The sequence below is a fragment of the Esox lucius genome, chromosome 20 (genome assembly GCF_011004845.1).
Source record: "Esox lucius isolate fEsoLuc1 chromosome 20, fEsoLuc1.pri, whole genome shotgun sequence".
Taxonomy (NCBI): Eukaryota; Metazoa; Chordata; class Actinopteri; order Esociformes; family Esocidae; genus Esox; species Esox lucius.
Window position 1 is genome coordinate 20088271 of NC_047588.1, and position 18685 is coordinate 20106955.

The 18685-nt window shown below is 37.6% G+C and overlaps 1 protein-coding gene across 11 annotated transcripts in view; it reads left to right on the forward strand.

Annotated features, from left to right (window-relative positions):
* Positions 1-9137: 9137 nt before the first annotated feature.
* Positions 9138-18685, forward strand: part of ubr5 (ubiquitin protein ligase E3 component n-recognin 5) — a 44887-nt gene continuing 35339 nt past the window's right edge. For 8 of the 11 annotated variants that reach the window (XM_010885182.5, XM_010885185.5, XM_034288779.1 and 5 more), the window contains exons 1-4: positions 9139-9399; positions 16342-16386; positions 16555-16636; positions 17178-17254. In XM_010885182.5, the coding sequence (XP_010883484.2) occupies positions 9338-9399; positions 16342-16386; positions 16555-16636; positions 17178-17254 (266 nt within the window). In that variant the 5' untranslated portion in view covers positions 9139-9337. Of the gene's footprint in view, positions 9400-16341; positions 16387-16554; positions 16637-17177; positions 17255-18685 lie in introns of all 11 variants that reach the window. The other 3 variants (XM_010885178.5, XM_010885181.5, XM_020041237.3) reach the window with 1 other exon arrangement.

Genomic DNA, 18685 nt, shown 5'->3' on the forward strand with positions numbered 1-18685 from the left:
CTGCCAACATTTTAAAATTTCTGCCAGGGTATGCACACTTATGAGCACAACTGTAGGTCCATATATTTATCCTGATTTTAGGTCATTAGATAACACATTGACCCGTAACCCAAAAATAACACTGAGATTTAAGTTCCTGTTTGAATTGGCACTGATAAGGGGTTACATTTAGGATTATGGGCAACAGAGTGGCACTGGCACAGAGTTCAACAACCTCAGAAATGCACATAGACACACTTTGGATTACTGGAAAACAAGACCTGTTTGGGGACAGGTCTTCCAGCTATATAATCTCTGATTAACTCCTGGAAATTCCCCTGCAAGTGATATTTGAAGGCATTATCTGCAAATATACATAATCTGTGTTTGCTTGTGATCCGTCATCCCACTATTGGCACCAAAAACACTGTTTTTTTAAAAACCTGCTCTGACTTTGTGGATGTTAATCTACAGTGCTTTAGTTCTACTAACTGTAAACTGCTGTGTTTTCCAAATAGCCAAAATGCAAAACATGCATCTATTACCATTCTAATAAACTCCACTCCTATACAAGACCATATTTATATTAGGACGGTTAGGGAAAATTACTATTTCTATATTTCTCACTAAATGTAATATAGATTGTGAACTGTTATGGACCAAGATGGCCGTAGGACCAAGAAGAAAGACTGAGTAGAACCTCAACCAAAGATCACCAGAGCAGGAGCAGGAGTGGCTCAACAGGAGATGCACGGGGAAAGAAGAGAAGGGATCGCTCCTGACCATGAGACCCTCACTGCCAGAAGTCTGGTCTAAGTTTCATGTCCTTGAATTTTGTTTTGTTTAGTGATAGTTCTTCCGGGACAGCAAGGGTTTATTTCACTGTTCAACCCAGACAGCAGGCCATGTATTGATTTTTTTCCCTAGAAAACTGAAACTTCTGTGTCAAGCTCATCCTTTCACCAGTCGCACAAAAGTAATGTACTTGTAAGGCTCACAATTTATACTGTGCATATAAAAAATTTATAAAAAGGTTCATGTCTTTCTGCACCGAGGAAGAAAAGGGGAAACAGTCATTCATCTAATGGAAAGACACAGTTTTATGATCAAAGGGGGTGACCTGTTGGCTGTCTCTCAGTCCTTGTGAATCAACATAAACTGCAAAGTTCCCAGATGGCCAGTTGGTCTGATCTGCTTCACACTCACTTGTTGTCTTCAGTAACATTAGTTTAGAAACTTTTCAGTCAGGGTTATGTGACAACAGTAGATAAAAAAGAAAATATTCAGTGTGGATGCTCCGAGTCTAAAAGATAATTATATATTTGAAAAGTAATATATAAACTGCAAATTGACCACACATATTCCCAAAAAGGTTATTTGAAAATAAAGATTATGTCATACCTTGTTGCAGATGACACAACACTGTACATTTCTAAGAAACGTGTCAAAGTCCGCAAATTGCCAACCATGTGTGGCAAAAACATTTTCTTTTGCTTTACACTCAAGGCATATGAAAATATGATTAAGTAGTTAATGTACAGAGTGTCACTTTTCTTTCTGGCTGTTTTAACATGTATGTTTATCCAACTAAGAATAACAGCACTTTCAGAGTTTCACCCCCCTATCTTTTGTGAGAATAAGTGTTGGAACAATTCAACTTAAAGAAAATGTAGCAAGTATAAAAGCAAGTATTTTTGTCACAAATCCCTTGCAAGCAATAACAGAAGACACACTGACATCAACCAACTCTTGGTATCATCCTTTGAGATTCTTTGCAAAGCCTTTTCTGTAGCCATTTTGAGCTGTTGTTTGTTTTGGTGAGTGTCCAACTTCAGTCTCCTCTTCGGTTAGTGAAATGCATGTTCAATCAGATTTAAATCAGGATATTGACCTGGCCAGTCTACAACTTTCCACCTTTTCCTCCCAGTGAGCTTGGTTGTGTTGGCAGTGTTTTAGGTCATTGTCCTGTTTTCTTGTATGTTGGTAGCCAAGATGCTTCCATTCCAGATGCAGCTATGCCATGCCATGATATTATCTCCAAAATGATTCACAGATGAGGTGGTATGCTTTGGATCATCTGCAGCCCCACACTTTTCCCTTCCCATCACTTCAATAAAAACAATTTAATCGGTCCACAAAACTGTGCTGGGTGATCTCTGTGCTTTTTAGCAAATTATAATCTGGCCTTTCTGCTTTTGGTGCTGATCAGAGGATTGTATTTTGCATTGAAGCCTTTGTAATTCTTATCCTGAAGTGTTGTGCGGACAAATAGACTGTGACACTTTCACCCAACCATTCTGGAGGATTTTGGTGATTTCACAGACACTTATTTTAGGGTTGATTTTCACAGTTCTTGTCCTTTCTGTCATCAATTGCCGTTTTCCTTGGCCAACCTGTATGTTGCCAAGTGTTTCTTCAGAATATTACAAACTGTTGATTTTGCTTTGCCCAACTTTTGTGATACGTTTTAATTGAGCACTTCTTTTCATTTAGCATCCAAATTGCTCCCTGGTCTTTATTTTGGAGCATGCATACTGACACCATCGCGGACTACAAAGGCAAAAGCAACAGATGGATCGGGGACTACACCTACACATTCACAGAGCTTTTGTCTGTTAACAATAAATGCTACAGGAAACAAATTATCAGTTAGAAACACCTTATAGACAAATGTTAGATTAGATAAGATTCAAGTGGAATGTATAGGGTTAATGCAAATTAATGCAAATGCGTTACATATGGCAATTCTAAATATGCAGTGGAAAATTCACAGATTTACAGATATTAAGTATAATGCAGTTGTGGTAATTCTCAGTGGCATTCTGAATTTGCAGTTGAGTAGGGTAGCATGTGCAACTGAAATGCAGGGATAGCAGCAATGAGGTTCCCGAGGTAGACGTGTATGTAACAATTGAAAAATGCAAGTACAGTGGCAGTTCTAAATGTGCAATGAAAGCATTTTTAAGGTGCAGCAATGAAACGTGAACTGATACATCTTATCAGACTTGTGTGTATAATTAGTGATGGGGAGTCACAGAGTTCAGCAGGGTTACAGCAGATGGTGCGAGAACGGAGAGACCTGTACCGCCTGCCTGATGATGTAAAGGGGCCCTGGTGATGCCGCACGCCCTGCGCAGACACCATTTGCATTGGAGGTCTACAATGGTATCTGTGATGTGCCGGGCAGTTTTCACCACCCGTTGCAGGGACTTCCGGTCGGCTACAGAGCAACCACCAAACCACACTGTGGCACAATATGAAGCTGGACTCACGCTCCACCTCAGTGCAATCAATGAGAACTGGGGCGTGACTGCAGCCTTTAGTCCCCTGCTGCCCACATAATGTCCCCCTGCTGCTCACATAAATTGGGTGGATGGAGCTGACAGTGCTGTTATTCTGACTTGGTAAAACATGTTGAAATGGACATAAATAACAGGTGACATACATTATAATTGAAATTTAGAGAGATAATTCTACCCGTAGGCTCGAATAGAGAACTTAAGTTGCTATTGCTGGGATATCAAATCAGCAGCCAACCAAAATGAAGATAAAGCCTGCCATCTGCTGTTTTAAAAACCTAAATTCCATGCAGACCTTAGATCTATACTAAAGCGCTCTAAACTCTTTCCAAATTAATTCATCCAATTAAGTCTTCTGTTTAATAAGTATATACAGCTCAGGAAAAAATGTAGAGACCACTGCATCTTTTTCTTTCATTTCCAAAAAAGTTTAAATTGAAAGATTCGAGTGACCAACAGAAGCGTTCAGATTGCAGTGGTCTCTTAATTTTAATCCTTCTGTTCCTCACTCAAAACCGTCCTTTTTGACTTTTTTGGAAAGGAAATAAAAAGGTGCAGTGGTCTCTGAATTTCTTCCGGAGCTGTATTTTTTAAATGTACCAAGTCTATCAAAATATGTGAAGGTTTTCTTGTTTATTTGAAAGAACAGACCTAATACGGCTGAAGAATATCTAGAGCAGCCAATCATGTTTTCATTTCTGTGTGGAAATGCTAAAGTAATCATGTATAGGTCATGTTGCTGTTCAGGTTTTAGTCTACAGCGGAAAACTGTTTCTGAGACCAGCTCATACCGTGGTATGTCAGGAAATGCAGATCACTGTAGCAAAGTTGGCCTAAGGTGACTGTTATTTTTCCTTACCATATTTTCCAATTATTTCAGGAAGGGGGGATTGTATTTTTTAATAATGCAGCCTATTGAATTTTTTGCCCACTATATCCAATAACCCATTTGTTTTTCTGATTCTGTATTACAAAATCGAATGAAAACAATGTCTGCTTAAAAACAGCTCCACTATAAGGAATAGATACTTTGGAGTGCTATATTTGTCCATCTTGTTATAGAACAATATAGAATATGAGCTGTAGGGATGTTAACCACCAGATGGAGAATAGGCCACTGAGGTATAGAGAAATGGCATAGTGATTTTGCATATATTGCATAAGGACCTGTAATATTTTTTATTATTTTGTATTACTCAATTTAGATTTTTTTAAAGTTGCATTAGGAAAAACATGCATTGCATAAATTTTTATCGGCCAACATTTTAATCATATCCAATTTTATACAGAGCCTTGTCTCATTGCAAGAACTCCCAATGAATAAGGTATATATCCAATGAACCCATTTGATGAATCCACAAAAACCCTGATGAAGATCCATCCCAGCTTCTGATAGGTTTTCCCATCCACTTGTCAGCTAGAGGTACATTGTGTTCATGTCAGTTTGACATTAGTTATATTGGGATCAATTTCTCCTAAGGCTGGTAATGGCGGGGTAAAGGTAAATAACATTATTTGTAAAAAAAACAAAGTGGGTGGAAATGTCTTCGTATTGCTATTCATCTTGTTGTTATCCTGTTTTCGAGGGGAAGTAGTGCTTTTCACACCTTGCAGTCCAGCTTCTGTAGTCATGCTGGTGAAGTCACATGCTGATGGTTGTGGCTGACACATTCAAGCTTACCTCCTGTAGATAAGCATGAATGTGTATTTTCATTATGGTGAGCATTCTTCAGTCATCCACTACATAAGGTTCTTCCTTGACCTACCATGGTATTTTTGTGATGGCTGCGCTCTCCAGTGCTTTACTTTTCTTTGGTAAGTTGCTGAGTTTTTCTGCTTCCTTGATTTTAATTGGCAACCCAATCAGTATTCATGTTGACAGACACCGATATCAGACTCCAAAGGCAAAGCCTAAAGTAAAGTCTAGACATTTCCAGCTCTCTTTTTCCTGCACAATTAATGTAATGGAAGGCACCTGTATAACCAGAAATTGCCCGAAAACATGTGTAATTGGGGAAACCAATATGTACTCAAATATCATAAAATAAAAGCTGAGAATCTATATTAGCATCATAGTAATTGTTTTGATTCAAAACCATTATCAAATCCATTATTATCAAGAATAGAAACCAAAGAAGAAAACAATCTTCACTGACCCAATTCTTTCGTTGGGTGCTGTATGTGAGCAAAACAAAGTGTGGGTTGTTGTTAGGAGAACATATTTTGAATCACATTGTTTTAAGGTTAGGATCTTAGAAGGAGATTGGACAGTCACTCTCCTTACTTTTTTTAAATAACATTTCTTCAAGACTTTTATTGATAGTAGGTATCTGATCACAGCTTCGCCTTACCTATCTTTTTACTTTTACCCTTGAGTTGAATGTAATCCCTAGCATTTTGAAGTATGCCAAGTCTGTGTTAGAAAAAGTATTAGTACCCAGAGTCTCATCAACTGAAGGAGATTTGATGTGTCAATTAGATTTTAGGTCAGTTTCAGTTTGTTTTTATAAAATAGCTTGGTACTACTACTAAGGCCACTGAAGTTGATTGTTGTTCATTGGAAAACAGCTGATATAAATAACTCTCCACAAGGGGGTGACGCAGAGCTGTATTTCTGGACATTAGTTTTTTACTATCTAGTTAAATAATCTTGGGAAAAATGTATCAAATGTTGGTTTACCTGTTTATACTGATGACAGTTATTTTTTTGTGCGGCTACAATGATAAAAGCCTTTGAAGAATTGTAGTCTGCCTTTACAAATGTTCAAGCTTAGCTGTCAGCTGAAGTTAAATTCTCAAACAGAATTGCCAAGACCTCTGTGTTTGACAAGAAAATTAAAAGGGTATCCACTTACAAGGGTCTTGTGAAAAAGCTCAGGTTCAAGTTTTCTTTTTCTTATCTGTAATAAATATGGTGATACCTTGTACATGCATGCTCCGATGTTCTTTGCAAAAAAAGTATTTATTTGTAAATTATTCATAAATTTTATATTATATTTTATTAACAAGGCCATAATAAGCCAGCTTCCATCTTACCTGTGTAGTCTGTGATTATTGTCCAGTAGACTAATGAGAAATATTGCCTGAGCTCCTATAACTATGTATTTGATGGTGCCAGAGCAAGGTAAAAATGTGTTTTAAGTATCCACCCTTATGGAGTTTTAAAACACGCAGAATTCTATAATTTTGGAATAGCCTGTTTGCAATCTTTGGCCCTAGTGGACTTGATTCTTTCAAAAAGGTTTATATAAATGTATCATTTAAATTAATTAATAGTAGCATATTAATCAGTAATGGAACCAGTGGTTCAATTCATTTGAACAGAGAAATCTGACTTAGTGTTTCTGATATAATATATTGTATACACATATATTTCATTTGCCTAAATGACTAACATGAATCATGGGTTGGACCTAATTTATTTTCAAAGTTCTTGAAAAGGACATTTATCTGCAATAGAATAGATGCACTGTGAATGGGGAATTACACTTTTCTCTCAGGGGAGTGTTAGAGGCCCAGAACAGAGTCCCAACAAGTCCCAACCACAATGTCTTTTTTACCATCTCAATCTTTCCTTGTCTTTTTTCAGCTTTTGAATGCCTAGACAACAAACAGTTAACCTGCCATCTTGAGTCCCACTGTTTTCACTGCAGTTCAATCAAGATTCAGAGTTTGCCAGTGTATCTCAGCATTTCTTAAGGTCCTGAACATCTGTTTGGACAAAAAGCAGTTTTGTTCAGTTATTTTAAAAGATTTGGTCCTTGACTCTGTCTACCATCGTATCCTAATTCATGGACTCAGCAACCAAGGGTTCTCAGAGGACTGCCTAGCCTGGTTTGAAACAATTTCTCAGACTGTGGTAAAGGGGTAGGATGTGGGGTACAGATATATGTAGTGTTAAGGGCATGGGGGGACATTTTATTTCATTATTTATACAGAAATGGAAGTAGGAGGGGAGATGGTAAGAAAGCTATCAAACTCAAAAGACCAACTGCTTTGCTGGGGAGGTGGGATTACATCTGGGGTAGCTTGCCAGTGGCGGTCTGGAAGGAATGAGCTCGGGCATTTGTAAATTTGGTGACCTCTTCGCCCTTCCTTTCCTGGTCTTGTTTATTTCTCTTCTCTGGATCTGGCGTTCTTTCATCTCATCCTCATGATCTTCTCCCAATGCATCTTATTTTGCTTTTTTCCCTGTTCACCCCTGAGCAGCTCCTTGGGTGCCTCTTTATACTACCCTTAACAAGGTCTCTGTGGGAGGCAGTTCTGCAGTGGCGTGGTTGGCCCTGCTGGCTGCCCACAGAACGTTCTGGAAGCTAACAGTTATGTTTTGGGGTTAATGTGACGCTACAATGTGTCAAATGTAAGGGGCTGCCGTCCACACCTAAAACCATAATAATCAGAATAATAACAACAACACATTGGATTTTAAGCACTTTTCAAGATACCCAAGGACAGCAAAAAACACACAAAACAACAAGAACAAGGAATCAAAGAAATAAAAGATAATAAAACTGAAGCACCACTGAAGCTAACTCCTAATGGTTTCTACAAGTGTTCCTGAAGATTATTGGGCTAACACTATTTTCTCTGTATATTAATGAGGTTGTGCTTGCTGCCAATATCTCCCTGATCCACATTTATGCAGATGTCACTCCCCTACAACTGGCCCCTAACTGGATACTGGGCTGTCTGTCCTACAACGAAGCTGTAATAACATCCAACTTGGCTTCTGTGACTTCCATCTACTCTCTCTACTATATATTTCCATCTTCCATATATTATATATTTCAACCTGCCTACCCATAAAATTGTTCCCCTGAATGGGTCCGAGTTAGATTATGTAGAAATCTATAATTATCTTAGTATATAGCTTGACATCTCACTCTCATCCAATACCCATTCCACTGCCTATAGTTAAATGGAGAATTGTATTCTTGTTTCACCCACAATGCCAAGTATAGCCTCGTAAAAATGAACATCCTGCCAATCCACCACTATAGCAGAATCGCTTATAGGCCTGCTGCTAGAAAGCTCCTAAAAAACAGTTTATGTAATTTCCTACACTGCCATCCACTTTTTCGCTAGCACCCTCCCTTCAACACACATGTGACCTTTACACTGTTTATCTGTCCTTCGCTACATACACATGGTCCTTAACAAATTAATTGCAAAAGAGCCATAAGTCTGACACTTTATTCACACTTGATTCCTTAAAAAAACAAAAAAATAAACTGCTATCAGATAAATTCCATCAAAATTATCTGTGTATTTGTCTTGCTATATTTAGTGTCATTTGTATAGTGTATAGAATGTCTTTATTTTTGCTGTCTTTTTTTACATTTAGTATAGTATGTGGTTCTGTGTGTTGTCCTGTCTTGCAGTCTATTGCATTTGGCCAGGTCCTCATGGAAAATTAAAATAGTTTTTTTGTTGACTTACCTGGTTAAATACCTGTTAAAATAATGATAGGATAACACACACTCAAACTCTAACTATATGTTGAGTGTATATATGTTGAGTATATTTTGAGTAGATTATGGTTATTTGAAGTAGACCTATAAAGGAAAGGGTGAGGCCAGTGTCTCTAATGTCTTGTTAGGGGGACTGTTTTTGTGTTGTTTGACTTTTGGCTAAACTGTATATAACACGTATATAGACATGTCTGTATCAAAACAGAGATCATGAAACTGTCTTTAAATCAAATAGACTTAGCCATAACAATGTTGTTTTGATATTAGCACATGCTAGACGTCTAGAAATGTTCATTTCCTTTATCTTCATTGCCTTTCTTCTCCAAACCAATCCCGTTCCATTTGACATACTCTTCTGTTTCAGTTCAAGGTCCAACCAGCATCGAGGTTGCATGTGTGCTAATCAACACACAGAAGAAGAAGCTGGTAGCTGAGTTAAGATGGCGGCATGTGGGTGAGGAGGCTGTGGTTCTAAGCTCGGGATTTTTCGTCATAAAGGATTTCTATGAATACTAGCATACACAATTATTGATAAAATACAATTTTCCAAACACTTCACACATTTGTGTGTTATTTTGGGTTGGACCGATGACATCCATACACTTCGTGGTTCACCCGTTGCCCGGGACCGAGGACCAGCTAAATGACAGGTATTTGTTGCGGGCGGGGAGAATTAGAGTCTAAATCAATATGTATGTATAGGGCGTGGTACATGAAGATCATTTATTTGTTTCGGAGTGATGTTCGTATTGTCATGTGTAATGTAACCGAATAGTTAGTCTATTACGGTATCTGAAGCAAGGCCCGGCATCTTCAACAAGCCTCTTGAACGTAACTAGCTAACGTTAGCTGCCTGCTAGGCTATTAAGCTATCTAGCAAAGCAGTAGATCGAGCTGTTTCGTTCGTTCTCATGTCGAATGATTGGCCTATAGTCAAAGTTGAGGTGGACAATGCGGGTTGGGGGATGGGGGAACGAGAGGGAACCTCAGTAATTGTGACATTGTAATGATCCGTCATTATTTGTTGTTTTTTGCATTTACATTTTGATATTGTGTATCATGTCAGCTAGCGTTTGATATGTTATTTTTGATTATTTCGAGTGAGATAACGTTAGCTAGCTAACTGCACAGCGGAACCAATGAATATGGACAGTAGCTTGCTAACTTAGTAGCTAATTAGCTAGATTGCTAATATTAGCTAGTTAGCTTAACTAGCCACACTTTGGTCAATATGTTTGCTTAATACCTAGCTAACAATCTGTTAATCCAGTTGTACGGAACATTGTCCAATATGCTTCGACTTATTTGGCTACCGTAGCAAGCCAGCAAACTAAGTAGTTAGTGGCCCATCAAGCTAATATTGTTAGGTAAATAAACAAACACAAAGTTGATTCAATCCATATCTATACTGCATAACTTCCCAGTTTGGGCAGTTGTTTAATTCATGTTTATAGTTTACATGTATCATGCAGGTTACATTTGCGCTGCATCATTATTTACAGGTAGTTAGCTAGATGGGTATCCAAATGGTGCAGAGTAAATGTGTTCTCTTAACAGCAAAATATTGTTTTTATCGTGTCATACGATTTCAAATGTAGTTTAAATGTAGTTTAAGAACCATTAAGAATGAACAGTTGAGTGCTAAAACTCTCTGTGTATGTGTGACCTGTATTTTGGCTCTGCACTGCAGGTGATTTATAGTAAACCTATTTATATAATCCATTGACATTGAACTGATTAATGGGTGCTCTACTTTAAGACAGGAGTTAGGGAAGTTAGAAAAGCACACCTTGAACGACCTTGACTTAAAAGCGAGGATATTTCATAGGTAGGGGATTCTGTGTGTGTAAAATCTAGGGTATTAGATTTTAAGTTATTGGCCACAGCCTTGGGGCTCAGTTGACTTCAGTGGTTCCTAAAACAATTATGCAATTATTTTGCTAGGTAGTTAAATGATAGTCAATTCCCCAAGTAAGCCATACTATTTTCAATGCTGTTAGCCAAGAAATTGGCTTGGGTTCACATGTGGTACATGGTCACCATGTGCTATTTTATCCCCCTACTGCTCAATGGCAGTTTTTCCCTTCCTTCAAAGCCTTTACTACCCTAGTTGTATGGAGGCAGGATTTTATCAAAAATAAGTATGATTCTTTTAATTTAGGTTGTGACTTGCAATAGCTCAATCTGATGGACAACTCATGACTCAACTGTTCAGGATGTTTTTTCATGCCCCAGTTGACAGCACCAATTATTTCATTACCCATATGGATTTAATATCATTTACGATTTTGTACATTTGGGAGAACAATATGGTTGGCATTTGCTAACACTTCCTGCAGAGTAAAATATAACTTCTGTCTTATGTTGGTTACTAATAATTATGTGGGGTGCCTCAGTGTTGCTGGACTATTGTTTATCTTCTGTTGGAAGGACTGGCCGCAGTCACTAGACAAACAGCAGGGCTGTTCCTTATGACCCAACTTCCTCTGCTTAGTCCACTTTGTTTGCTTGAGGGTAAATATAAACTAGTTGAGACCTATGACCTTAATTTAATAATAAACGAACACTGTTATTTAGAGACATCTGTTGCTTTACCTGTTATAGCAGTACGTGGCCTGTGATGGACATGATTGTTGGTAGTTAATTCTGATGGAGTGGGAATTGTTTGCAGTTCAGACCCCCTCCTCCCCCCGTTTGCACATTCTGTTCTACTTCCTGTCTGCAGCATTATGTTTGACCAGTAGCATGACTGATTATCTTGTCTAACAGGTGTGAAACAGATGTGTGCAATAAGCGTGTCAACATAGTATCCATGTTTAGTTTTGATTTGCGTGGTCGTAGGTAGAATCAAACAATTGGATTTCTTACATTCTTCCTATGCAAATAACATACATTCCATTAGAACTGTTAAAAAATTAGCAGGGTGTCTTCCAGACTTAAGAAATTTGTAATGAAAACATGTGCATTTGATGTAATTTGAAATTAACATTATTGCTGTGATGCTTAGGTGGTCTGACAGTGAACTGAATATATTGTGAAGAAAAACATCATACTGGTGATGGGTGCTATAAAACACTTGTAGTTTTGTAATTTATCTGGGGGGCGCAGACAGTGTGGATTTGAAAGTGGTAGGCCAGATTCTGCTGGACCACCCTAGGCCACAGAATTAAATTTATTTTGTAATGATTGCCAGTATTCTGTATCATCAAATGTTCCTATAGATTTTACATGAACGCTTGTCGTCATTTTATATATATATATTGTCATGACGACAAAGTATTATACATTTAGTTGATATGTCCTCAAAGTAGCAAGTGTGTTGTCTGCTTTAATATCCTCTCTTCCTTCAATTACCATGAGTGATTTTTCTCCTGGTTCTGCTCTTGTCTCCCTGCATGGCAGGACGCGTTGCTATAGCAACTAAATTATCATAGCTTTGAGCTAGAAACACAATCTCCACCAAGCTGATCATGGTGAGATTTTAATTGATATTGCAGTTAAGGGATTTTACAACTATTATCTCTGTCAGACAAGAATTGCCAGATTGTTGTATTGTTTTTGAATATACTTTGGTAATGTTTATATTGTCCCTGTTTTATGCATAAATGTTAAATCCAGTGGTTGCCACATGCACATTTTATACAGACATTGTGATTGGCAGGTAATCTGAGGCCCAACCACTGTGCATTCAGCGACGTAGCCCAGTGTTTGGTGCTAAGATTCTTTTGCATGTAATATCGTAAAGTTATTTTCTAACTTTTAACTTGCTAGCCTGTTGATCGGTCTTTGCCAGTGCATACACTTAACTGCTTAGGACTCATAGCGGCTGTCAACGGCCTTCCTTTAAATTGCTGTAGTGGCTGTGGATGGCCGTGTTTTTCCCCCACAGTAATATTTGTGCAAATATCACAATGTGCTTTATAATTAGGACATTTCCTTGTTCTTTGAAAGGATTTGGGATATCGAGGTGAGTAACAAACTGCAAATATATGTTTGGTATTGTCCGTGTTTGGTGCTTTGAAATTTTAGTATTATCTTTTACATTAAAAAGCAACCCTGTCACAATTACTTGATGTTTGTTTGGTCAGTCTTGTAATGAAAAGCGTTGCCGTATTTAGCTGTATAGTCGGCTAACTGATTGGATGTGTTCTCACATTTCTTCTGATTTCATTCATATATGGCAACAGTTTTTTTTGGACACGCATTAGCTTTGCTTGTGAAGCGACAATCTGTCACTCCCATAGATAATAGAACATATATATGGTCCCTAACTAGCTCGCCATGATTAGAGGCGGAAACATTGTGCTTTGGCGATGACGTTGTCACTTGCTTGTGATGATGTCCAGAATAATTTCTATAAATACTAATGTCTTGAGATTTGTGTGCCTTAATGGTACTTTATGATCATGTTAGCTGTGGACCTTGAATGATTGCTGGTTCAGTCTTATCATAAAAAGAGTTGCACTGATTCCTTTTATGAAAACTGGTTAGATGATTGACATCAGTAGAAACAAAAACAATCATGTAGAAATAACCACAGCTGCTTGCTGAATGTAGCTAACTATCTGCTTCGTCTATGAGGCTACTTTGAGATATTGTACAGTGGCAAATGAGAGGTTTTTTATTATTGTCTACATAATAGGAGAAAACAAACTAAGCTATATTATTCAAATTCCAATTAAATTCTCAGTAATCTGCAGAAGCTAGGGCTGTCCCGAATACAATTCGAATACAACTCCGTATCCGCAGCGAATAAGTGATCAGCAGTGAATACTCAGAGCTTTCGAGGGGGTGGGGGGGGGGCGGTTGGCTGCAACATTTCTCTGGTGATGGTTGAGATGGCCGGCGTAGCACTGCAACAATTGTCTTTCAGGTTTAATTTAAGTATTGGAGGATTTTATGTTCTCAAATAAATGTAGACCGACGGAATCACTCATAATAGCCTCCAAATCTGAGACTACGCCTAACAAAGTCCTGTGAAACAGAAGCTCAGAAACCGCATAGTCCTAGTATATCCAAGAAGTTTAAAAAGTATTTCTAAGATTTATAATTCTTTGTAATTTCTCCGTATGGCATACATTGAAACAAAATGTATCCTCCGCATTTACACCATTACCCATTCATACCCAGCAGTGGGCCGTCGCAGTGCAGCGAACTGTAATAAATAGAACAAGGTAGGTAACACAGTTGTAATAACAGCAGCAAATAAACAAATGAATCCCAGTGTTACCTGCCAGAGGTGAGAGAGGCACTCAGAGAAGAGGTTGCCCAAACGCAGGTTTATTCCTTAATGAAAGCCTTGCATACTGTGTAAAACAAAAAGGGTACTGCACCAAATAATAATAATGCGTGTTAAAAGAAAATAAATATAAGAAATGACCTAGCATTTTGTCGGAACCACACTATTATTTAATGTTAACAAATTTATGTTAAGCATTTCTTATTAAAGTTACAACTATTTAAACTGTTGTCCCAGCATGGTAGGGCAGTTTCAAATCACATATCTGACATACTGCCTTTGTTTTACCTTCGTTTTATTTAAAGTGCTCCAACACAGTTGAGCTCTTCAGCATTTTGTCCAGAAATACACTGTGCATACAAATCACTATGCGCATGAAAGATCATACGCAAGTGCCACGCAATTGGGAAGCTTCAGTTGTCAACGGCTACCGTTCAACAAGTGCTTGATTCTTGTGTACAATTAATGAAGCCATGTAGGTGAGGCCTCCACAACAGCTTGCATGCCAATATTAGACGGCCAGGGTGAACTGAAGTAGGATGTTCACTGCTAAGACAGCGATGTCAGGCGTGCTCACAATTTCCCTTTATTGATATATATGTATATATATATATATTTTTTTTTTTTTTCTTTTTTTTTTTTTTACAAAGGCTATCTGAATAGTGAGAATGAAAACCGAATACCTACCCAACAAACAAATATCCAAGTATTAGAATACTCTGGTCCAGCCCTAGAAGAAGCATCCCAGAATTATTTTGGGGTCTTGTATCCTTGGGTGAACCTTCTAATATAGTTTAGTGGCTAATGGAGCACTGGCTTGATAACTAGATAGCCATTAGTAGAATATCAAAGTAAGCACTGCCTAAATAACAGTCCATCTAATCGGGACATGAATTAAACTGGTGTTATTACAGTTTTGTGTTGACTTGCTTATGTTATTGTTCCCGAGTTATGCCAGAGCATGGGCGTATAGTGTCGGCCTTATAGTGTGGACCTTTATTCTTTGGCTAGCTAATAGCATGTATTATCACTAAGTGTACGTCTGAGTAGACTCATAGACAGAAAATAGTCTGTGCTCTGTTAATAAAATTATTTTGATGATAATATTAACTCTGGATATTTTAACTGACAGAGCCAATATTGAAGGATCTCCTCTTGTGCAATTTACCAGTCAACAAATTCTCATGACTTCTCAAGGATCCCCTGGGGATTTGCCATGTACCCTCAGTGGTCCTAGTACACCAGGTTGGGAATCACTGCATTAGCCTACTTTGCTTTCATCATAGCTTGGATCCGTTCCACGGTATTGAAGCGTGATGATGAGCTAGTAACGCTGGTGGTGTGGCCGTTATTTGCATCTGTTTAATGCTTGTTTTGTGAACTTAGAACTTGGAAAAGAGATTTACTATTCTTGAGGTGGTACAAATTAGCTGCAACAGGACACCACTGCCAAATGAACAATGTAACCCTCATGACTGTTTTTCCACTTTCTGTGGCTGATTTTGAATGACAACAAAGCTGTGGTGTATTGACGTGCTCCCTTGAGTATTTCAATTATTTTACAATATACATTTGATGTGGCTTGAGGAATACAGAGGGGGAAAAAAATTCTTTGTATTTCCTGTTTACAAATATATTTCTGGTGTCCAATGTTGTTTTATATAAGTAAATGCTTTCATTATTGTAGTAGTCTTACAGTTTGTGGAGCTTTTTGTTAGCAATCATTGACCTTATTTTAACTTAAATACAGTCAGTATTTTGCTTGTGTAGAATGGTTGCAGAGATTGGCAATAAGGTGGTTGTATTTATGTGCTTGGAGTTAAAATAATCACTGTGCTCAACTCCAAGAGATCCCCCTTGTGCTGGAGTTACTGTCCGACATAATTCAGCACATACCCTGCCCTTTTGACATGGGGAATAACCTGTGCACTGGCATCCTTTTTGACAGTGTCAACGGAGTGCTGTTAATACATGCCATGTTCTGACTCACAGGTGTCGCTCTCATGCTTCATTACTTGGAAACATTATTTTTAAATACCTTTTTAATGTTATAATTGTTTTTGGGATGTTACCTGCACAGTCATTTGAGTGATTTGGCCTCTTTAGATGTAACATTTACCTTTTTTTTTATTTCTTCTTTGAGCCAGCTAGCATATTCATGTTTTGTCTAACTTCTTGATTCCTAAGATGATATGGCCCAAAATATCTACACCTCTGGTTTCTGCTTGTCTTATGTGTAAGCAGATGCCTTGTGTACGCAGAATAAACCATGGATTTACAGATGCTGAATTGCATGTTTCACACAGCAAATAGAAAATTAATGTCACTAATATCAATGTTTTTGTTTCAACAGGCTTCGTGAAGTTTCAGAGAAACTTAATAAATACAACTTTAACAGGTAAGGCATTAATGTTAATTTATATAGCTACATCTTTATGACCAACTGGGGTCTTGTCAGCAGATGTATTAATTAGCCTCAGCAGGGACCACACTTCACTGCTATAGCTATCTGTTTGCCTTTTTATATGTTAACATTTATGGCACTTTTTGTCTCTCTGAAATGTAGTCATCCACACCTCAATCTATTGGAGCAGGCTACATTAAAACAGTGTGTGGTTGGACCAAACCATGCTGGATTTCTACTTGAGGTAACATTGAAAGAGTTTTGCTATTTTCAATCAATAATATTGTAGTGTTAGTGTCTTAACTTATTTCTTAGTATTTTTTTTGGTATTTCTGTTGGAATAGTAATTTTTTCTTTCCCGTGTGCACTTTTAAATTAATATTAATAATTTTGCAGATCAACCCTATATTCTAAGTAATTACAGTCAAATTTCAGAAACTAGCGAAAATATATTTTGTCTAGGAATAAAAATCCATTATCATCCAGGTTCTGTCTAGAAGGCTTGACTGCTAACATTAGATTTGTTTGAACTTTATTGTCATTGAACAATACGAGTACAGTACAACAAAATGCGGTTAGCATCTAAACAGAAGTGCAAATAGAAGAGCACAGGAAATGTGCAAGTATTACATACTAACATGCAAATAATATCAGTGAACTAATGAACAAACTGCTTGTTTTTTAGAAAATTAGGAGCTCTGTGTAACAACAAAAATTCAATTGGCGTCCTGTTGGAGATGCCCTCACTTTTTCAGGTTTAGCGAATATTTTTAAATTTTCCCCAGGATGGACGTGTGTGTCGGATCGGCTTTGCTGTCCAGCCTGATCGTCTGGAACTAAGCAAACCAGATGGCAACGATGGGTGAGACTTAACAATAGAAAAATATTTAAATGTTAATGTAGGTTAAACACATGCATTTTCATGAAATTTCACAAGGTAGAATCTTTTGGCGTTTTTTACATTTGTGAACCTTGCTATGATGACTAAGTTGATCTATTTAGTTTGCACAAAGTGTACAAATGATAACGTAAGGCACTGTAACAAAAGGCAAAAGTTTATATATAAAGTTTAACAGATCTAAAATGCTGTTTATGTAGATCACCTTTGGTTCTAGGTACACTGAAATTGGTGCAATTAAATGTAGGCCATTTTCTCTAGTGCTAACAATTAACAAAAACAATTATGGACAATAACAGGGAGCTGAAAACAGATTTTTTCTCTTGCAAGTGAAATGTTTATTTTTCCTGGTTTATGATTTTTATGATTATTCTCTAAAAATAATATAAATACATAAATAGAAAGCAATAGTCCATTTCAGTGATTTAGTTAAGTCAGAAAAAACTGGAATTTTTTTCTCTTAATATCTTAATAGCAAATTTGTCCCTTACATTGCGCCTCTAGCAAAACAGGGCTGTGTGTTCTTTTATCAATGTAGCCTAATGTTGTTTCTATTTAATACAAACAAATAGATCCAAATGGTGTTTTAACTCTATATTTGCAGTGTACCAGGTACACTTGATGCACTGAGGTAATGTTTATAGATTGCGCACAGGAAAACTCCGTAGCCTCAGGCCCCTGATAGTCAAATTAAACTCCACATTCAGGACAAGCAAATGCTGAAAATCTCTGCTTAATATGGTATTAAGTTTAGCTTTTAAGACAATGGTGTCTTGTTGGAGATGCCCTCAGCTTTTCAGGTTTAGAGAATTTATTTCTAGTTGTAAATGGGCTGCAAGCTACCAGTATCTTGCGGTTGACATGTTAGAGACCGCTGGTTCAATTGTTTCTTTCTCAGAACATAAGGTGGGATTCATCTTCAATTACAGCAATGGTTTTTCCCATAGTGCACTATATTTAAATGTTCTCCTCAAGTTGGCACACGCACAGCCAGTGGCATATGGAACAAAGTCAGATTTTGCTTTTGGAACAAAGTCAGAAAACCAGCCCCAGGTTTTCTTATGGGTTTCCAGATGTACTACATGAACGTAGTTTGTGCGGTGTCAGTGAAGCGGATGCATCTTATCATTGTACAGCAATAAGCATACAGAAAATTCAGGTTTTATGTATTTTCAGAGGTCAGACACAAGATCGTAGCAAAGTACAATTTCGAAGCTACATGTCAATCTCGATGTTCCTTTTTCCATTGTACATAATCAAGATGTTTAATGTCCGTGCCACTAGCCTCCTTCCCTGGATGTGGCCGTAAGAGAGAAGTTGATGTAAGATTGTTCAATTAAGCACCTTGATACGATGCCACACAGATTCAAGGTGACATTCTCAAGGTGTGATAGT